The 17869-nt window shown below is 32.4% G+C and overlaps 3 protein-coding genes and 1 long non-coding RNA gene across 5 annotated transcripts; 3 read left to right on the top strand and 1 right to left on the bottom strand.

Annotated features, from left to right (window-relative positions):
• Positions 1-1648: 1648 nt before the first annotated feature.
• LOC108835190 (uncharacterized) lies at positions 1649-2626 on the bottom strand. Its single transcript, XM_018608475.2, has 2 exons — positions 2325-2626; positions 1649-1999 (listed from the first exon to the last, which is right to left on the bottom strand). The coding sequence occupies exons 1-2, from the start codon at positions 2550-2552 to the stop codon at positions 1841-1843; spliced, it is 387 nt and encodes a 128-aa protein (XP_018463977.1). The 5' UTR covers positions 2553-2626; the 3' UTR covers positions 1649-1840.
• A 2194-nt stretch (positions 2627-4820) lies between these two features.
• Positions 4821-5608, top strand: LOC108824943 (uncharacterized). Its single transcript, XM_018598302.2, has 2 exons — positions 4821-4922; positions 5042-5608. Exons 1-2 carry the CDS (start codon positions 4821-4823, stop codon positions 5606-5608), a joined length of 669 nt encoding a protein of 222 aa, XP_018453804.2.
• Positions 5609-6359: 751 nt separating this feature from the next.
• Positions 6360-8289, top strand: LOC108824176 (uncharacterized). Its single transcript, XM_018597548.2, has 8 exons — positions 6360-6684; positions 6778-6871; positions 7013-7132; positions 7203-7251; positions 7391-7490; positions 7610-7671; positions 7758-7816; positions 7942-8289. The coding sequence occupies exons 1-8, from the start codon at positions 6533-6535 to the stop codon at positions 8044-8046; spliced, it is 741 nt and encodes a 246-aa protein (XP_018453050.2). The 5' UTR covers positions 6360-6532; the 3' UTR covers positions 8047-8289.
• A 1341-nt stretch (positions 8290-9630) lies between these two features.
• On the top strand, positions 9631-17801 carry LOC108821608 (uncharacterized). Of its 2 annotated transcripts, none has more exons than XR_008938758.1 (4): positions 9631-9845; positions 9936-10058; positions 17237-17477; positions 17559-17801. It is a non-coding gene; the product is annotated as an uncharacterized LOC108821608 (long non-coding RNA). The 2 variants fall into 2 exon arrangements; XR_008938759.1 differs by having other exon boundaries at positions 9632-9845; positions 9939-10058.
• Positions 17802-17869: the final 68 nt, after the last annotated feature.

Below are 17869 nucleotides of genomic sequence, written 5' to 3'. Positions count from 1 at the left end.
GTGCACATGGATGAAGAGCCACCAACATGGTTTACAGAGTCTATATGAGTCTGTAATAGTCGACAAAAAAAAAATATATATATATGTATACGTCTTTACATACATGTATATGTATTCATATAACGGATCAGATCAGATATTCATTCTTAGTAATATTAGTATTTTGTGATTTGGTTCGTTTCTTACAGATATTGCATATAAGTATTTTCTTTGCTTCATAGAGTTACATATATTTGGAATTTTGGTTCAAATCGAAACAGAGAAAATCAAAATTTACAGATATTTTGTCCAGCTGTTATGCTATTGTGACTAAGTTAATGTGACTATTATGCTTATATGTGATTATGATTATGTGTGTTTATTCTTATCAACATATAAAAACTGGTTATGTTGTTGTAGATCATGCTACTATGAAATTTAAATCAAAGAGAACGACTTTCCAATGGATTGTTGTAGGTCATGCTATTAAGGAATTTAAATCAAAAAGAAAGACTTTCCAATAGAATAATGTTATGAATAACTCGCCTATACAACATGAATATTGAAGCTGAAAGCCTAACCGGAAATTATGTGGAAAAACAGATTTGTATTCCTAGAATAAGTCTCATACCGACATATGCAAGATGATCTTTCAAAATGAAAAGATTTCAATTTTCTATAAGAGTGTTCTATGAAATTACTATCAACCAGAGTTAAATCAAAGCTTAAAAAGTTAGTCTATTTGTCAAGTCCAGTCTTACAATTATATGTCGCACTATCAAGAGTCACTACAACTAGAGAACTTCAAATTTTTAAAACATAGCGACAATAGTGTTTTACAAAATATTGTATATAGAAAAAGATGTTAAAGTCACACCATGAATGTTACAGTAAATAAATTTGATGTTTTATCTAGAAATATATTCGATATTTAGCTGACTATCGATAAAACATATTGACTGGTGTTATTTAATTGTGTCGTTTTTAGTTTGTCTTACACAATATAAACAATATAGAGAGTTCACAGTTCTATATATTTCAATTAACTATAGCTAATATTATTTTGAAAATAATAAAAAAATGAAGTATTTATTAAAAAATAAAAATATCAATGTACTATTTAAAACACCATTATTATTGAAATAGAATATCAATAAAAAATTATATAAAAAACATATTATTGTTATTAAAATATCACCAATATATACTGAAAATCCAAGAACTAACGTGATAAAAATATTTCCAATCTTTTTATGTGTTCGTGAACTAAAACATCAAATAAAACCCGTGCAACGCACGGATCCGTATCTAGTTATTTTATAAAGTATCGGCATTAAATTAGTTTAAATACTTTTGTAGTTGATTTAACTTGATTGTTTATTTAGGTTTGATTAAATAATTAAATCTTAATAAAAGCATTGATATTGAATTTGTTCAAACACTCTTCAGCATATTTAACTTATGATGATACTCACTCTTATTCTTTTCAATATATTTAACTTATGATGATACTCACTCTTATACTCTCCAAAAATCATTTTGAAGCATATATATATATATATATATATATATATATATATATATATATATATATATATATAGCTCCAACTCATTTGGAATCGTATATGTTTCAAAGAAAAGACTACAATCACCTAACCAATAAACCACATCTTAGAAACCCGATTTATAAATAATTGTTCTTGTTCAAGACTAGATTCGCACCAACACAAACATGAAATAAAAAGCATTACAAACTTCAAAAACAGATACGGATAAAACTCTCACAAACTCACTTCACTAGTCAAAGCCTTTTCCATTAAATGGAGAAAGACCCATCATTCATAACTCCACCAACACATCCTTAGATGAGGAGTTTCTCAATAGCATCCTTAAGCTGCTGAATCTGAGATTTCAACTGGCTAGCATCGTTTGATGTAACAGAGCAAGCAATCACGGGTCTTGTCACACCACATGCTCTTCCAAGGGCTTGCTTCGATGGCACAAACACATACGGCACATTCTGAAACAATTCAAAGCCATAACGAGTGAGAACAAATGGTTAGTTACTGACTAAGAATCAGCATGATACTCATACTTGTACAAAATGTTGAAGAAAAAAAAACAAATAAAGATATGCATATGCAACCTGTTGTTTCAACTAGACAAAACAACAACAAGAACAATATGCTTAGTATCTTTGGTCTCATGTCAGTTAAATATTATTCATGAATCAACAGATGATGATTACACACAACCTTGTCTAATAAGCCAACCAATCCTACACAGAGATGCGTACACTTCCTTCAAGATTCGTAAGGGAAAAGAAGATTAGAAGAAACCAATACCTTGTCTTCAGCCAGTAAAGGAAGATGAAGAAGGATCTCGAGAGGCTCAGCGTCAGCAGCCATAACCACGAACTCAGAGATACCACGGTTCAAAGTCTTGGTAGCTTCATTGGCTCCTTTCTTGAGCTGTTTGTAGTTGGTAGCTTGTTGAACAAGATCGAGGATTGTTATGGCTAGCTGAGAATCGGCCAACGGGTACGCCTTAGGGTTCACTCCTTCAACCGTCATCTTTCGCCGCAGAGTTCTAAGAGAAGAGGTGAGAGGAGGAAGTAGCTAGGGTTTTAGTTTTGTTAAGAAGAGACGTTGATTTAGGGTTTTATAAAGGGAGACTTGGCGGTGCCTCCGGCTGGGTCAGTAGGTTTAGGAAATAGAGAGGAAAATAAAAAGAATACAAGACATTTCCAATGATTTTGAAGCCCAGCCCAATTGAGTTTTTTTTTTGGTGGGCTCCAGCCCAATTGAGTTAAGTAGGCTACATTGATTTGGAAACCGAATAAAAGAAAAAATTGGATTCAGCCAGAAACTTTGCTGAATTGAAGTAACCAAAAATTATCATAATTTTGGATAAAACCAAATCATATCCAAACCAATTAGATACTCGGGTATCAATTTATTCAAATATTTCTTAGTTAGAATATTCTAATGTTGAAGCAGATTCATCATTCATGTAACTACTTTGGATTTTTTTTTGAGGTTTGTTAAGATATTTTTTACATGAATCTATACTATTAAAATAAAAAGTTCTTTATGAGATGCCCTTCTATTTTGCAAATATTTACATGTCATTGCTATTGGTTTATTTAAAACATATGGTTTTTATTTTCCATATTTTCCACGAAATCAATTTATTCCTAAATAAATATATTTCATCAATAATATTTAGTTTATAATTTTATTTTCCTTTCACGGACATAAATCAAGCTTTCTTAAATAAGCTATCGCAAAAACCAATAACTTTTTTTTTGGTTATAAATTAGATGGTATTATTTATAAATATTGAGACTTTGATCATCGGGTTTCATTAACAATCACATTACAACAATTCGAACTTTGGATATTCAAATACTTCATTCAAGACCTCAAAGTTTTATCGTTCATTTCTAAAAGTTTCTGATTTCTAAAAGTTTCTGATATAATCTCTTCTAAGCAAAAAATAGTTTACTTTGATAAGATTAGGGCAGGGAAGACGACTTGGTTGGTCGAAGCTAAAGTGATACACACCTAGAACCCATTCAATATCGGGTTTGGTGAGAGTTTGGAAATCATATCTGACAAAAAGGTAATCAAAATTGTGCACACAATTAGTAAATATGTTATTGTATACACACGACTCATATACATGTTTTTTATTTCCGCAAGGGTTCAAAATCCATGATACATGTAAGAAGAACTATTTGAATTCTTTGGAAAATGAATGCAATCTTGGTGAATGGAATACAATATATAACTTATAAGTTACCAATAATCAACACAAAAATGCACATATCAATGAAAAACATTTCTTTATTTCCATGGGGCAAAATATTAACAATATGCGGGAAACGTGGACAAACCATTAATAAAACATAAAGTACAACTATAGCTATATTTTATTAATTCTATAATATTAAAATAATTAAATAACTTAACAAACTGAATTAACAGAACATTTAGACATATTTAAAAACAAATTCTTAAAAGTGTATGCAATTTTAAGATGAAAAGACATATCTTTAAACAATATGATATTCATTAAAGATCAATACAATTTTTAAAAGTGAAAAGAAATATATATTGAATTTAATAAATTTCTGAAATTATCTTTAAATTTTTCAAAATTCAAAAGAATAAAACTAATAGAAACATATAAATCTAGCAATGTACAGCCAAATACAAAAATTAATATAACATGAAATATTTGATTTATATAAATTTATATTTTTTGAAGTATGAATTTTATTTTTTGATATTTTTACGATTTGGTTTCTTCAAAAACATTATATTTTATATATTTTCATATGTACGTTCAGATATAAGTATTTACTACTGATTAAATCAGGTCTAAATTTTGACTTTATTAGTTGAGTGCATTTCGGATATATATATATATATATTGACTAATCAAAATTAAATCTAAAGCTTATGGTCTTCTTTCACGGGAGACGAAGGAATGGAATAAAGCGCTGGTGGAAAAACTCCTCCCCGAGCTAGCAGATCACATCTTTTCCATTAGACCAAGCGTGAGGAGTACAAAAGACACCTACATCTGGACAAAACACAACACAGGAGAGTACACAACCAAATCAGGTTATTACTCAACTCAAACAGATAAACTCCAATCGACAAGACTACTCTTAGAGGAGGAACACTGGAATTGGAAAAAATACATATGGACTCCTAAGCTTCTACCCAAGATCAAACTCTTCATTTGGAGGTGTGCAAGAAACAGTCTACCGACATGAGAAAATCTGAGAAAAAGAGGCTTACTTGATCGCACTCTCTGCTCAAGTTGTGGGGATGAGGAAACTCTGGAATACATTCTGTTTGAATGCGAAACGGCAAGAAAGGTGTGGGAGCTTTGCCCTTGGTCCATCTCCTTTGAACCACGTTTCTGCTCAGGTTTCAAAGAAGCTATACAACTCTCCTGCTTGAAGGTAAACCTCCCTCCAGTGGGATCTTCGGCTAACCTCTTCCCCTGGATCTGTTGGGGCCTTTGGCTCAATCGCAATCTCCTGAAGTTTGAGAATCGACAAAACACTCCTCCAGATATCCTCTCAAAAGCGATAGCTTTCCTACGAGAATGGGAAACGGCCCACACAGCTCTCGATCAACGCCCTCGCATCAAACCACCGCAGGTCCCGATTCAGCTCTCAGCGCCGTCGATCATCACATGCAACACAGATGCAGCGTGGAACAAAGACTCCGGGGAAGCAGGCTTAGCATGGATCTTCAAGGACCAATCGGGAGCAGAAGTCTCTAGGGGATGTCAACATCAACTTCACGTCTCCTCTCCGCTCATGGCGGAGGCGTTGGCGATTCGGGCGGCTTTAGGGCATGCGGTCTCGCTCAACATCAACACCATCTGGCTCCGGTCAGACTGCAAGGGACTAGTACAGTCCATCACCGTGAATCAACGATCTGTGGAACTCTACGGCGTTCTTTCAGACATTGAATCGATCGTCGCTTCTTCCTTTTCTTTTTTCTACGTCTCTTTTGTTTCTAGATCTGTAAACGGGCCTGCTGATGCTTGGGCCAAAAACTCCCTCTGTACCAAACTCTCAGTGATGGGCTCGGGCCCTCACTAGACTATCTCTTTTTCTTTAATCAATTTCAGTTAGCCCAAAAAAAAAAAAAAAGCTTATGGTCTTGATTGATAGATCATTAACATAAATATTATACTCCTAATTATCCAATCAAAATTATTATAAAAAACATTTTAAATAACATTTAGTAGATGCAAATGCTATGTAAATGATCTCTGCGTAATATTTTAATATGAAGTTTTTGGTAGAATATTTGTATTTAAAATATATAAAAAACTAAAATAATTTAGTATAATTTATTTATTATATTTAATAATATCACAAAATGTATTTATATCCAAAAAATAATATTTTAAAAATAAAAATAAAATTTTAAAATAAAACAATTTTAAATTTTTATAATAATAATATTTCACATTTAAATATATATATATATACACATATATATTTTTTATTAAATACGATTTTTATTTTAAATAAATATATATATTATAATTATAAATACAATTATATTGTTATAAAATAAATAAATTATATTTCATATATTAATTTTATATGTTAGTTTTCCAAATAAATCATCTACTACTGCTCTACCAATCATTTTGTTATCCATTTTATATAAAATAAAAAAAATGATTTTGTTTTGTGTATAAAGTAATCCATTTATTTTTAATTATCATTCTATTTTACTATAAAATAGATTATCATTGGAATGTAGTCCAACTGTACTATAAAGTTAGGAGATAATAATTGGAAAACAAAACCTAAGCAAATCAGAAGCTGAAAAAACCGAACATTAGAAAAAATCGAATCAAACCCGGATAACACCTAAACCAAAAAAAGAAGTAAAAAAATATTCCGACTGAAGGATTCATTCATTCTCTCAAGAGTCCTCAGATCGTGTTTGATTCTCTCAAGAGCCAAGAGAGAAGGGATCTCACAAGTAGGGGAGAAGATAACTAGGGTATGGCGGAGGATCTGGTTCTAGATACGGCGATTAGAGATTGGGTTCTGATCCCTCTCTCTGTTGTGATGGTTCTCATCGGTATCCTCCGATACTTGGTCTCCAAGCTCATGCGTTCTTCTCCATCTCCTGATGCTAAGATGGTCAAAGAAGGGTCCGTTTTTACCCAGCTCTCTTGACGATGATGATGATCTCTGTTTTGTTTGCTGATTCGTCGATTTTGTTTTTATTTTTTTGTTGTGTCTAGTCAAGTCATTATCAGAGCTCGGAATCTAAAAGCCGCCGCCAATTTCATCCCGTTGAGATCATTCCGCACTCGTAGACTCTACTTTAGCAACGAGGTCTGCTTCAAAGTTCTTGTCTTTCTTGATTCTTTAGAGCTTTGAAGGTCTTTGTTTTATTCCACAATCTAGCTTGAGTTCTGTTTTGGATGTGTAATGCTGAGGAGATATATATATATATGTGTGTGTTGATTGGTGCAGGAGAATGGTTTGCTACACGTTCCCAAGGGCCAAGCCACAAACCCTCAAGCTCAGATGTTTTCTGATCCTAACATGGCCATGGATATGATGAAGAAGAACCTTTCCATGATTATTCCCCAGGTTGGTTGACTTTTTAGTATGTTCATTGTGATATTTGAAACTGATTTTGCTTACCTTTTTTTTTTTGCAGACGCTCACTTTTGCATGGGTCAACTTCTTCTTCTCTGGATTTGTTGCAGGTCTTGTTTCCTATTGAAATTTGATATATATACCTGTCTATTTCACAAGTTCGTCACTCTCCTTGATGCTCTTGTGTATGCTACTTATTTATAATTTCATATTTTGCATCTTAGTCTTTTTTTCGTTTTTGTATTACAGCCAAAATACCGTTCCCACTGACCCAGAGGTTCAGATCAATGTTACAAAATGGCATCGACTTGAGCACTGTCGATGTTAGCTATGTGAGTAGTCGTTCCTGGTAAGTACACATGTTTCATACTTGGCTCAATGTTTTCCAAAGTTTTCGATATGCTAATCCTATTTAATTCTGGTTGTTGCCCATACTCTTGTTTCATGAGCCTTTTTTTCACTTTTCAGGTACTTCTTGAACTTGTTTGGATTAAGAGGCTTGTTCAGTCTCATTCTCGGGGATGAAAATGGTAAATACTTTGCATACTAATCTTCAAAATATAAAATCTTGTAAGTTTTGGTACTTCTGTTGGTATACATTTTGCTTCTTGTGCAGCCATTGATGACACACAACGGATGATGCAAATGGGTGGGTTTGGATTTGATGCATCAAAGGTATTCATATTAATCTTTCCTTGTGATCTTTCTCCAAGTGTTGTTCAAATGTTACCCTATTTTCTCTTTTTTTACGATATTTAGCATTACCTAACTCAGTATCATTGCGTTGCATCTTTGATCAGAGCTTGGGTGCGGAGAAAGATGGTCTGGACATAATTCAGCACGATTGGGCTCTACCTCGATTCGAGCAGCGTGCAGAGTCCGTATTGAGAAAACTCGTGAAGTAGAGACCAATGACGATATAGTTTTCTGACACAAAACGTTGCGACAACTCTGTAGAAGCTTCGACATAAAACCAAATCTTCTGTTTTGCTTTTGCTTTTTCTTTTTTTATAACTGTGATCTCTGTAAAATCTTCTTCGGAACAGTATCCGGTTTATTTTTGTACGGATAGATTTAGCGTGTGCTACAAAATTGGAATGGTTCGTTTAAGTTTGGATATTTGGAGATGTTTTAGTAGGGCAACTTAATTGTGACTTTATGGGATAAAATTACTTGGGATAATTTATATGTTTACTATTGCACCTATAATATTTTAGCTCTCTAAAATTAATTTAGCTCTCTAAATAATTATCTTATCTCTCAAAATATTTTTAAATCAAATATCAAATTATTTCTATATTATAAATGAAGAAAATGTATATGCTTGTTGTCGCTAAAACATAGGAAACATTCATTTATTATAAATATCTTGAAAATATCTTTATACATTCATTATGTTTTTCTAGACACACTCACTGTGTTCTTATTTTGTTAATTTGTATACAATTATACATCATTTTAATTTTAATTTTGACCTTGTATGATTGAAAATATTATTTTAGATAACAAGACAATTACATATAGAAGGTAGGTTCCTCCAGGAACTGGTAACTATAAATTATCTTATTTATTTCTTAAATATGTTTTTATGTTTGACAATTTTATTATATTAACTTATAATTAATTATCTAATCTAATAAATAAATCTAAAATTAATAATGTGAATTTCGTTGTTAATTATATATTATATTATATATACTAATTTTTAAAGGTATCAACAACTCTGAATACTCTAGTTTTTAATGTAAGAGTTAAAAAAATTCATCTCACAAATACTGGTATTTTGATGCTTTTATTATTGAAGACTATTATTTCAATACAACACAATATACATATATAAATTATCTTATTTATTATTTATATATATATATTTTTTTTTTATGTTTGACAAATTTTTATTATATTAATTTATAATCTGTTATCTTTTTTCTTTACAACTATAATCAGTTATCTAATCTAATAAATAAATCTAAAACTGATAATATGAAATTTGTTATTAATGATATATTAGATTATATATACTGATTTTTAAGGTATCAGCGACTATAATTACTCTAAGTTTTAATTTAAAAGTTTAGAAAAAAATACTTCGTAAATAATAATATTTTAGATGTTTTATGATTGAAAACTATTATTTCAGATAACAACACAATATACATACAAAAATTATCTTATTTATTATTTCAATATGTTTTTATGTTTGATCAATCATTACGATATTAGTTTATAATAAATTATCTAATCTAATAAAAAAATCTAAATTTTTGGATATAAAATCTGTTGTTAGTTATATAATAGATTATATATACTAATTCCTTAAGCGTGTTAACAATGTTAGCCTTTTAAATTTTTTAACATCTATATTATTAAAGCAAAATACCTAATAGGTTTTTGCCATTGAATTTTTAAGTTAATTACAATGGCATACCATTATCATTTAATTAAATACAAATTGAATATTTCCTATATCTACGGTAAATAATACTTTCCATTTTTTATTATAATAATTCAAGAAAAAGCCCAGTCTATGAAACATCTCAATTAAACAACTAGGGTTATCGTCAATATCCGCCTCGGTGCTATCCGTATACTTGGAGCCATATGTTCGTCGTCTCAAATATTCTCCACACCGACATGTCTCTTCAGCTCTATCTTAGAGAGGACGCCTCTATGCATCATCACCTTCGGGATCTCCGTTCAATTGGTACTTGCAAACATAATTAATTAGTATCAATATTGCTTTGTTTCTAGATTAGTGGTTTAACGATGGATGGTATTTATTTGATCATGGAAGAAGTTGGAAGAATCTGGATTCTCAGAGAGACATCTGGTCAAGAAATCATCAGGTTTTCACAAATCACCGGTTTGTCCGTATGGTGCAGTAGTTGTCTATAAAGTCACCTTGCTGGACAAGCTGGTACGTATTCTGTTGACAGAACCAAGTTAATGAGTTGAGGGTTTAATTATTTTTGGAAATCATTAGTTTGACCTCTGGTAATATAATCTATCTATCCTATTACAACTGAAGTACAAATAAATATTTACCCTGATTTTTTTTATTATTTACGATGGATGCCACTAAGCTTATAATCAATCGTTTTATAACATTGCTAAACCATCTCATTAAATTTGACCCGGCGATAACTCGAAACCAAAATCACTGTGACCGAAGAGGTATTCATACGGCCCATCAATTTTACTTCCTTAATATTTTAGAACTGTTGTGAAACTAAGTGGGGAAACGTGTTTCTATTATTAATCTCGACCAGGGGTCTTACATATATATATATATACATCAGGTCGTGTTTATCCTAAGTGGATAAGTACAACAGTCGATAAGCATTATCTCCTGCGGTCGGTACGGTCCTGGTCGGTCCGGTTATGTCGATCACAATCTGGTACATAACACTCCCCCTTGATCGACACATCCGGTACTGGTTCGTTGCATGCTTAATGTTGCCTCATTAAAACCTCTCCTGGAAAACCCCAAAACCAATGTGGCAAAATGGGAAACCATGGACAGGAAAAAGAGTACAACACATGAACTCCCCCTGATGAATGCATCACTGTAGTAGACGCATTCCATCTGGTATCCGAGTCTTCCTGAACGTTGAAGCTGCATATGACTTGGTGAAGATGATCAACTGGATTCTCCTTGAATGAACTAGTGAATGTTGGACGTCTTGATGTCTTTGGAACTCCATAAAGATGTGGTCAGGATGTACATCTTTGCTGCTGATCACTCCATGTCTTGGTCGGACTGATGGCGCTTCGAACGATGCTCGGATGGACTTTATAGTCTGCAATAAAACTTTACTTGCAGGTCCTTTTCATGTCCAACGGATATACTTTGGTTATATGGCTTTATCAAAACGTGGACATTCAATATATATTGAGTCTTCTGACCCAAACACATACGAACCACTTCTCTTTATATCTTTTGCCCATTTGGACTTATTTCTCTTCGTATGTGCCAATTGTTTTATCCATTGTAGCCAGTCTTTCTTTATTTCCTTTTGTCTATCAATGTTATGTTATAGACCTTGTCTATACACGTCCATTACCATGAGTGTCTAAGGTCATACCATAAATAATTATTTGCTGCAATGGAACTCATCAAACTATGAATTCGCAGTCAAATGCACTCATGTCTTTTATACATAGCTATCGATCTTTTCTTGCCTTTAGCAATACTATATTTATTAAGCCACGACCAGGTATGCTTCTGGTCACTATCTTAGATTATGGTTCTCACTTTAGGCGTGCTGACTTAATCATTCACACACTCACACAGCTATGATTTTTCTGCAGTTTTACCATATGTAAGACATAGCCTGTTTAATCAATTGATAACTTGTATCATTGAAATCATTGAACCTCTCTTTAGGTTGGTTTGTTATAAACATAAACACAAGGAATTATAATATCCTCTATAAGGATCTATGGACTGATTGTACTAAGTATTTTCTTAGTCTTTCATATCACTTGCAGCTGCTTTGTTTTCAGTCCATGAATAGCTTAGGAACAAAACTATTCTATGAGAATTTATTTTCTCATCTTTTTGATACTTTTATCATTTCTTTATCCAGTGATCAATATGCTACTTACTACATTTCTTTCTACTTATATCCAGACCTTTTCGAATTTGTAGTAGCATCCACCACATAGGAGTATATCTCCTTATAATATGTTTCTTTGGTCTCTGTGAGTATCCTTGTGTAATCAAGCCATTCCTTGAATACTTTAAATATGAATATGAACACCTTAGTGCATGTCTCACGATTTCTTTTCCTTTCCCACACAGGACCTATTTTTCACTGGTTTTATCTTATCAGATGGTGTTTCTATATATGGTCAATACACTCATCTCTTTTATAGATTCTTTGAATCTTTCTTTGAACCCCCACGGTTTCCTTTAGTCTATGAATGCATTCTTGTATTCTCGTGGGTTCTGATCCTCGCTTATATCTTTTAAACTCAAGTGCTATTTCCTTATGCATCTTTATCTTTTATGTGTCGACACTTCTTTTATAGTGTTCCATTGTGTTCCAGACATGAACTAATCGATTAGAGATTTCACTCTTACTAAGAACCTTCATTTACCTTGCAGTTTGGCGTCCCAAACTACATGGTCTGGTATCTTAGATGTTTAGCTGCGCAGCCTTATCTCAATGTCTGGTCTGGTTTCTCTTATGACCTCAGATATGTCATTTCTATGCACCTTTCTTTTCATTTCTGAGGTTCCTTATCTTATGGAACATATTGGTCTATCTTTAGACTTTATAGCAACTTGATTATGTCTCTTCTAGGACATTAATTTCGTGGTGCTTAAGCTGGTATGACTTAGTCATTCTTTTTCTTTTCTTTTCGGGTCTAATCTGTCTGGCATTCTTTTAGCTAGCTTTGTATGATCTTTCTTTGGACGTCTTAAATCATATTCTCTGGTCCGAGGATCTTGCCAAGACAAGGATGGTTAATATCATTCCATTTCTTTATACGTGTACCAGCTTATTTCTTTCTCCCCCTGATGTTGGATAGTCGGATTTAATCATACAATCCGTGAACCTTGCCTTAATCTGATCACCCATATTTGGCTCAAGGTTTCTTATAAAATCATGGGAGAAAGCTTTCTCATATCCAACATATATTCCCAATCTTATCTCATCTTCTTATGAGGTTCCATCCTAGACGGCACATATTATTGTGGTGGTCTAAACATAATCTCTTAGGATGGTCTATGTCTGGATCATGACCCTTTATCATCTTTAGATGGGAATATCTATGCTCACTTTATATGGCCTGATGCATATTATCATTACATGTAAATCTATGTGTTCCCAAGCATTAGCTAGTGATCTTTGTATCACAAAGAATTCGGCCAAGTTCTATCATGGTCATAGACCATGTCACTCGGATTTTTAGTGTTGTTCATGGACCACGGGAGTGTCATTTCTCCCCCTCATGAACATGCTATAAATCTTTTAGATGCTTGGAACATTATAGCCTATTGAGTTTCCCTTGTGTACATGTTACACAACGTGAGATTCTATGGGATAACTCTTTTGTGCCTTTTCTTGATATCAATCTTTGCATCAATTTTAAAGACCTGGATGGCTAGTCCAGTCATGCCATAAAGTGTATAAAATTTCGTGGTCAACCTATCTGGTTACCTAGGCCTTTTGCCTTTATCATACTGATATTTTAGCATAGTTTAGATCAGTTGGGAGTACAGTCTCGACCATTTTTATGCCTTGGGCAATTTTTACTTTCTTTATAATCTTAAGGAACTTATATTTCCTTTGCCCATTGGTTCAATGTGGAAACCATTCACTTTTCAAAATTTTATAACTCAAATGGGACTTTTATTTGGGTGAATAATTCATGCCCCTTTTAGGCAATGCCTTTGGTCGGATGATTTTTAATTACTATACTCATTTTCTAAATTTTCATTTGTCATTTATCAATCAAGGAATTATCAAGACAATCAAGCAAGATAATATAAGACCAGAATCAACTTTTATTATTGCTATAAATTTTATAAATGACAAGCAAATCAAATCAAAACATAAAACATGAAATCAGAATGTCTGAATCTTTGATTCTTTAATCAATGTGTAAGCCAACCTCACAATTTATATTTTCCATACGGCTTCCTCAGATTTTTCTTATATATCATTTTCATCCTCAATGTTTTCAGGAGGTTTCATATCATTGTCTTGTTTCTCAATGTATGTTTACTAAATTTTATCAATCAGTTGATGGTATCTCGAATTTTCTGCTTTCTTTGCTCGGCTGCCAATAGGCATGATAATAAGTCTTTATAGGTCGTGAAACCTTTTAGACTTATGTGATAACAACATATCCTTTGAATGAAATGTGGAATAGTTCATATAAAATAAGTCCTCTTCTGTTACCACTTCAGCACATAGTTTAAAAACTATAGGTGATTCTCATTTGAACAGAATGATATTTGTCCACGGATTCAAAATCCTAGAACCTGAGAATCTTTCATTCATCTATGGCCTTTTGCCATAATACCATTGAGAATCTCTCAGATCCTTAGTGAGATGATAGCACATAATTGTTATGGCTTTATTTTTTTTTTTCACTTTCAATTACATAATTACCTTGATTAATACACTGTCCGAGTCCTCTTGACATCAGGACTACTGAAGTGTTCATTTGCCATTTTCAATCAATTATCTCCATAAAGATTTTAGGGTAGTATAATCTGAAGTTTCGAAATTCGACATCTGAAATCACATTATCCAAAACAGGTCTTAATTTATGTTAAGTAATCTTTTTAGAAAATTTTATTATTCATATCAATACTTTTTATCACACGCACCAAAAAAAGAATTTTTTTTTTTTTTAATAAGTATTGATGCAAGCAAAATAATCGAAGTTATGATGCAATCTTAGAAAACATTTCTAGATGATCAATGAATCAGAGAAGTTTCCCATAAAATTCTATTAAAAAAATTTCAGAAAAAAAAATTTCTATAAAAGGAAACTTTCTAAAAATGGAAACTTTATATTTTTGAAACTTTCTATAAATGGAAACTTTCTATTTTCGAAACTTTCTATAAATGGAAATTTTATATTTTCGAAATTTTCTATCAAACAATCAAGTAGACAATCGAATTTCAAGTTAATCAAAAAATAGGGTTTTTTTTTTTTTTTTTGATGAAATCGATCAGATTTAGATTTTAAAGGGGATTGATCGATTTCTAGGTTTTATCGATTTGATCATTAAGATCAAAGAGGTTTTGAGATTCAGAAACCATTGTGGTTTTGATTTTAATTGTAAAACAATCTCATATCGAACTTTTGGTTTAAGAGTTTCGATTTACTCATGGAAGGGTTTGGACCTATTAATCTTTGCTAGGGTTTGATTTGGGGTTTTGCAAAATTTTAATGGTCATTCCTTTATCAATCAACCATGTTCGATTATGAGTTCTTTTAGGTTTCAAAGTTTACCTTTAGAACTTTGAAGTGTAGATTTGGACCACTGAGAGCTGGAACAAGTCGGATCGCGAACTGCATGACCGGAACAGATCAGAAGCTGGTCGCGTGTCTTAGGTTGAGCAAAAACCTTTTGTATCTTTAGAAACCTTAATCAAAAATGAATCAAAATAAGTTAGTATAGATAGATGAAGTAAATCGCAGAAAATAACAAAGTATAAAGAGAGGCTGCGGTTTAGGCTTTTGATTAGGGTTTTAGGGTAGTTGATGGCGCGGGTTGGAACAGAGCTTGAGGGCGCGTTTGAGATCGGATTGATACGAGGTTTGCGGCGATGGATTCTTCACGTCAAGAGCTTCAATTTGATATATTACACGTCGTCTGGATCCTTACGGTTTGAGAGAACGAACGGTTTGAAGTCGTCGAATGAGTTTTAGAATTTCAGGGTTTTAGGTCACTTGACGGCGTGTCTTAGAATAGAGCGTGAGGGCGCGTCCGGAGTCAGATAGAGGCGAGGCCGACGGCGGTAGATTCTTCTCATCAAGAGCTTTAATTTGATATATTACTCGTCGTCTGGTTCCTCATGGTTGAAGAGATCGATCGATTTGAAGTTGTGCCGAAATTAGGGTTTTTAGGGTTACTGGCGGCGCGTATTGAAACAGAGCGTGAAGGAGCGTCTGAGATCGGATTGACACGAGGTTTACGGCGTTGGTTTGGTTTCGTCGAGAGCTTCGATTTGATATGTGGCTAGTCGTCTGGATCCTTACGGTTGGAGAGATAGAGCGATTTTAAGATGCGCCGTTTTTAGGGTTTTTGGTGGTTTTGGGTAGCTCGAGTTTTAGAGAACGTATCGTGCTGATAACGTGTTGTGAAACTAAGTGGGGAAACGTGTTTCTATTATTAATCTCGACCAGGGGTCTTACATATATATATATATACATCAGGTCGTGTTTATCCTAAGTGGATAAGTACAACAGTCGATAAGCATTATCTCCTGCGGTCGGTACGGTCCTGGTCGGTCCGGTTATGTCGATCACAATCTGGTACATAACAAGAACAATATAAAAGACAAAGCTTCTCATATTAAGAAGCCCAATTAATTAACAAATGTCCAAGTTTAAATCCAGTATAATTATTTCGAAAGCCCATTTTCAAATCAACTTTAGTAACAACTTTTTAAAAAAATCAATTACATGACAAATATTAATGAATAGTTAATGATAAATATGTAACTAAGTATACAACTGTTCACATTTCTACGCAATGGTGGTCGAGGAAATTTAATATTATCATCATTAAATTGTGGCAAATACAAATTATAACAATTTCTAAAAATCGGTTATGTAATAAAAAAAATTAGTTAAAGTTAAACAAATTTCCATAAAGTTAAAGAATTAATATATTTAGCAGCAAAAACAAAATAAAATATTTAAATTTACGGTTAAAACATTTTAATATAAAAGTTATTATCATCATTAAATTGTGGCAAATATAAATTATAACAATTTCTAAAAATCGGTTATGTAATTAAAAAAATTAGTTAAAGTTAAGCAAATTTCCATAAAGTTAAAAAATTAATATATTTAGCAGAAAAACAAAATAAAATATTTACATTTACAGTTAAAACATTTTAATATAAAGTTATATGTAATGTTATAAGTTCTTATATTTTGTTAACAATATATTCTATATATATATTATTCATTTTTTTAAAAAATGATACCCGTGCGGACGCACGGGTCAAAGGCTAGTTTATATTAAGAGTCTTTGGCAGACTATTTTCTGGAGATTTATATGGCATTGAAATTTGAAACTAAAACGTTGGTGAGTTACTTGCATAAGTTTGTACTTACCTATTTTTTCCTGTCTTCTTCAAGTTGAATGTGTTCAATAGAGTTAATCTTCAGGAGAGTTGTGCATAAGCATTCTGGAAAGTTCATAAGAGAGTAAAGGAGCTTTCTTAAAACAAGTTCTTTTCCACACAAAAAAAAAAATAGTTCGTGATGATTTTATGATTTATAGAAATTGCATCTTACTGTAGGAGTTCTTATACTTTGAAACAAATACTTGATGACTCTTTTCAAAGGCAAGTAGTTTAATTCTGATAAAGTTGCTGATTTTGTTGATGACAGAGATATGTTACTTAGAAGATACCAACATTTTTAAAGAAACCAAACGCAAGAGCGGTATAGAGATCTAGCAGGAGGTAACCGCTGTTCAACAGTTGAAGGAAACAAAAGTAGCTGGAACTTCATTAAAGTTTCAACAACTTCAAAGTAAGTTTGGTGAATCGGAGATGAGAATCTTGGACACTGAGTCTAGGAAAGCAAAACTAGATAAAGAACTCAAAACTAAGAACACAAGCTTTCCATTGTAAGCCTGACTTCAAATTTCAATTTTTTTAGTTTAGCCTATTGTAGTGTTAATTTCTATGGGTTTCTCTCCTCTTTGTAGCTTAAATCAACGATAGAGAAAGCTACGGCACAGCTGTTCAAATTGAATCCTTTTTGGAAACTATCTGAACCTGACGATGACATTGAAATACTGCCTAATCAGAACATCAGCTTGGTTCTTATTACTATTTCTGGATCCATTATTAGCTTCTTATTCTTATCCAATGACTATGAGATTGGTTTACATAAACTTCAGTTTCGTTTTCTTTTTACATTGTAAAGAAAAACTTAATTTTTCTTTTATAAAATAAAATAATCAACAAAAGATAATTTACTTAACTTCTGAATGTTGTAGACAAACATTATTTTGTC

The sequence above is a fragment of the Raphanus sativus genome, chromosome 9 (genome assembly GCF_000801105.2).
Source record: "Raphanus sativus cultivar WK10039 chromosome 9, ASM80110v3, whole genome shotgun sequence".
NCBI lineage: Eukaryota > Viridiplantae > Streptophyta > Magnoliopsida > Brassicales > Brassicaceae > Raphanus > Raphanus sativus.
Note: the sequence above shows the minus strand (reverse complement) of the source record. Positions and strands in the feature narration are given on the sequence as shown.

Excerpts from the sequence above, each read along its gene's own strand:
- LOC108835190 (XM_018608475.2), bottom strand. The coding sequence starts at position 2,552 with ATGACGGTTGAAGGAGTGAACCCTAAGGCGTACCCGTTGGCCGATTCT. Across the intron at positions 2,000-2,324 it reads CTTTACTGGCTGAAGACAAG|AATGTGCCGTATGTGTTTGT; the intron begins GTATTGGTTTCT and ends GAATTGTTTCAG.
- LOC108824943 (XM_018598302.2), top strand. The coding sequence starts at position 4,821 with ATGAGGAAACTCTGGAATACATTCTGTTTGAATGCGAAACGGCAAGAA. Across the intron at positions 4,923-5,041 it reads TGAACCACGTTTCTGCTCAG|TTTGAGAATCGACAAAACAC; the intron begins GTTTCAAAGAAG and ends AATCTCCTGAAG.
- LOC108824176 (XM_018597548.2), top strand. The coding sequence starts at position 6,533 with ATGGCGGAGGATCTGGTTCTAGATACGGCGATTAGAGATTGGGTTCTG. Across the intron at positions 7,252-7,390 it reads CTTCTCTGGATTTGTTGCAG|CCAAAATACCGTTCCCACTG; the intron begins GTCTTGTTTCCT and ends TTTGTATTACAG. Across the intron at positions 7,672-7,757 it reads CATTCTCGGGGATGAAAATG|CCATTGATGACACACAACGG; the intron begins GTAAATACTTTG and ends CTTCTTGTGCAG.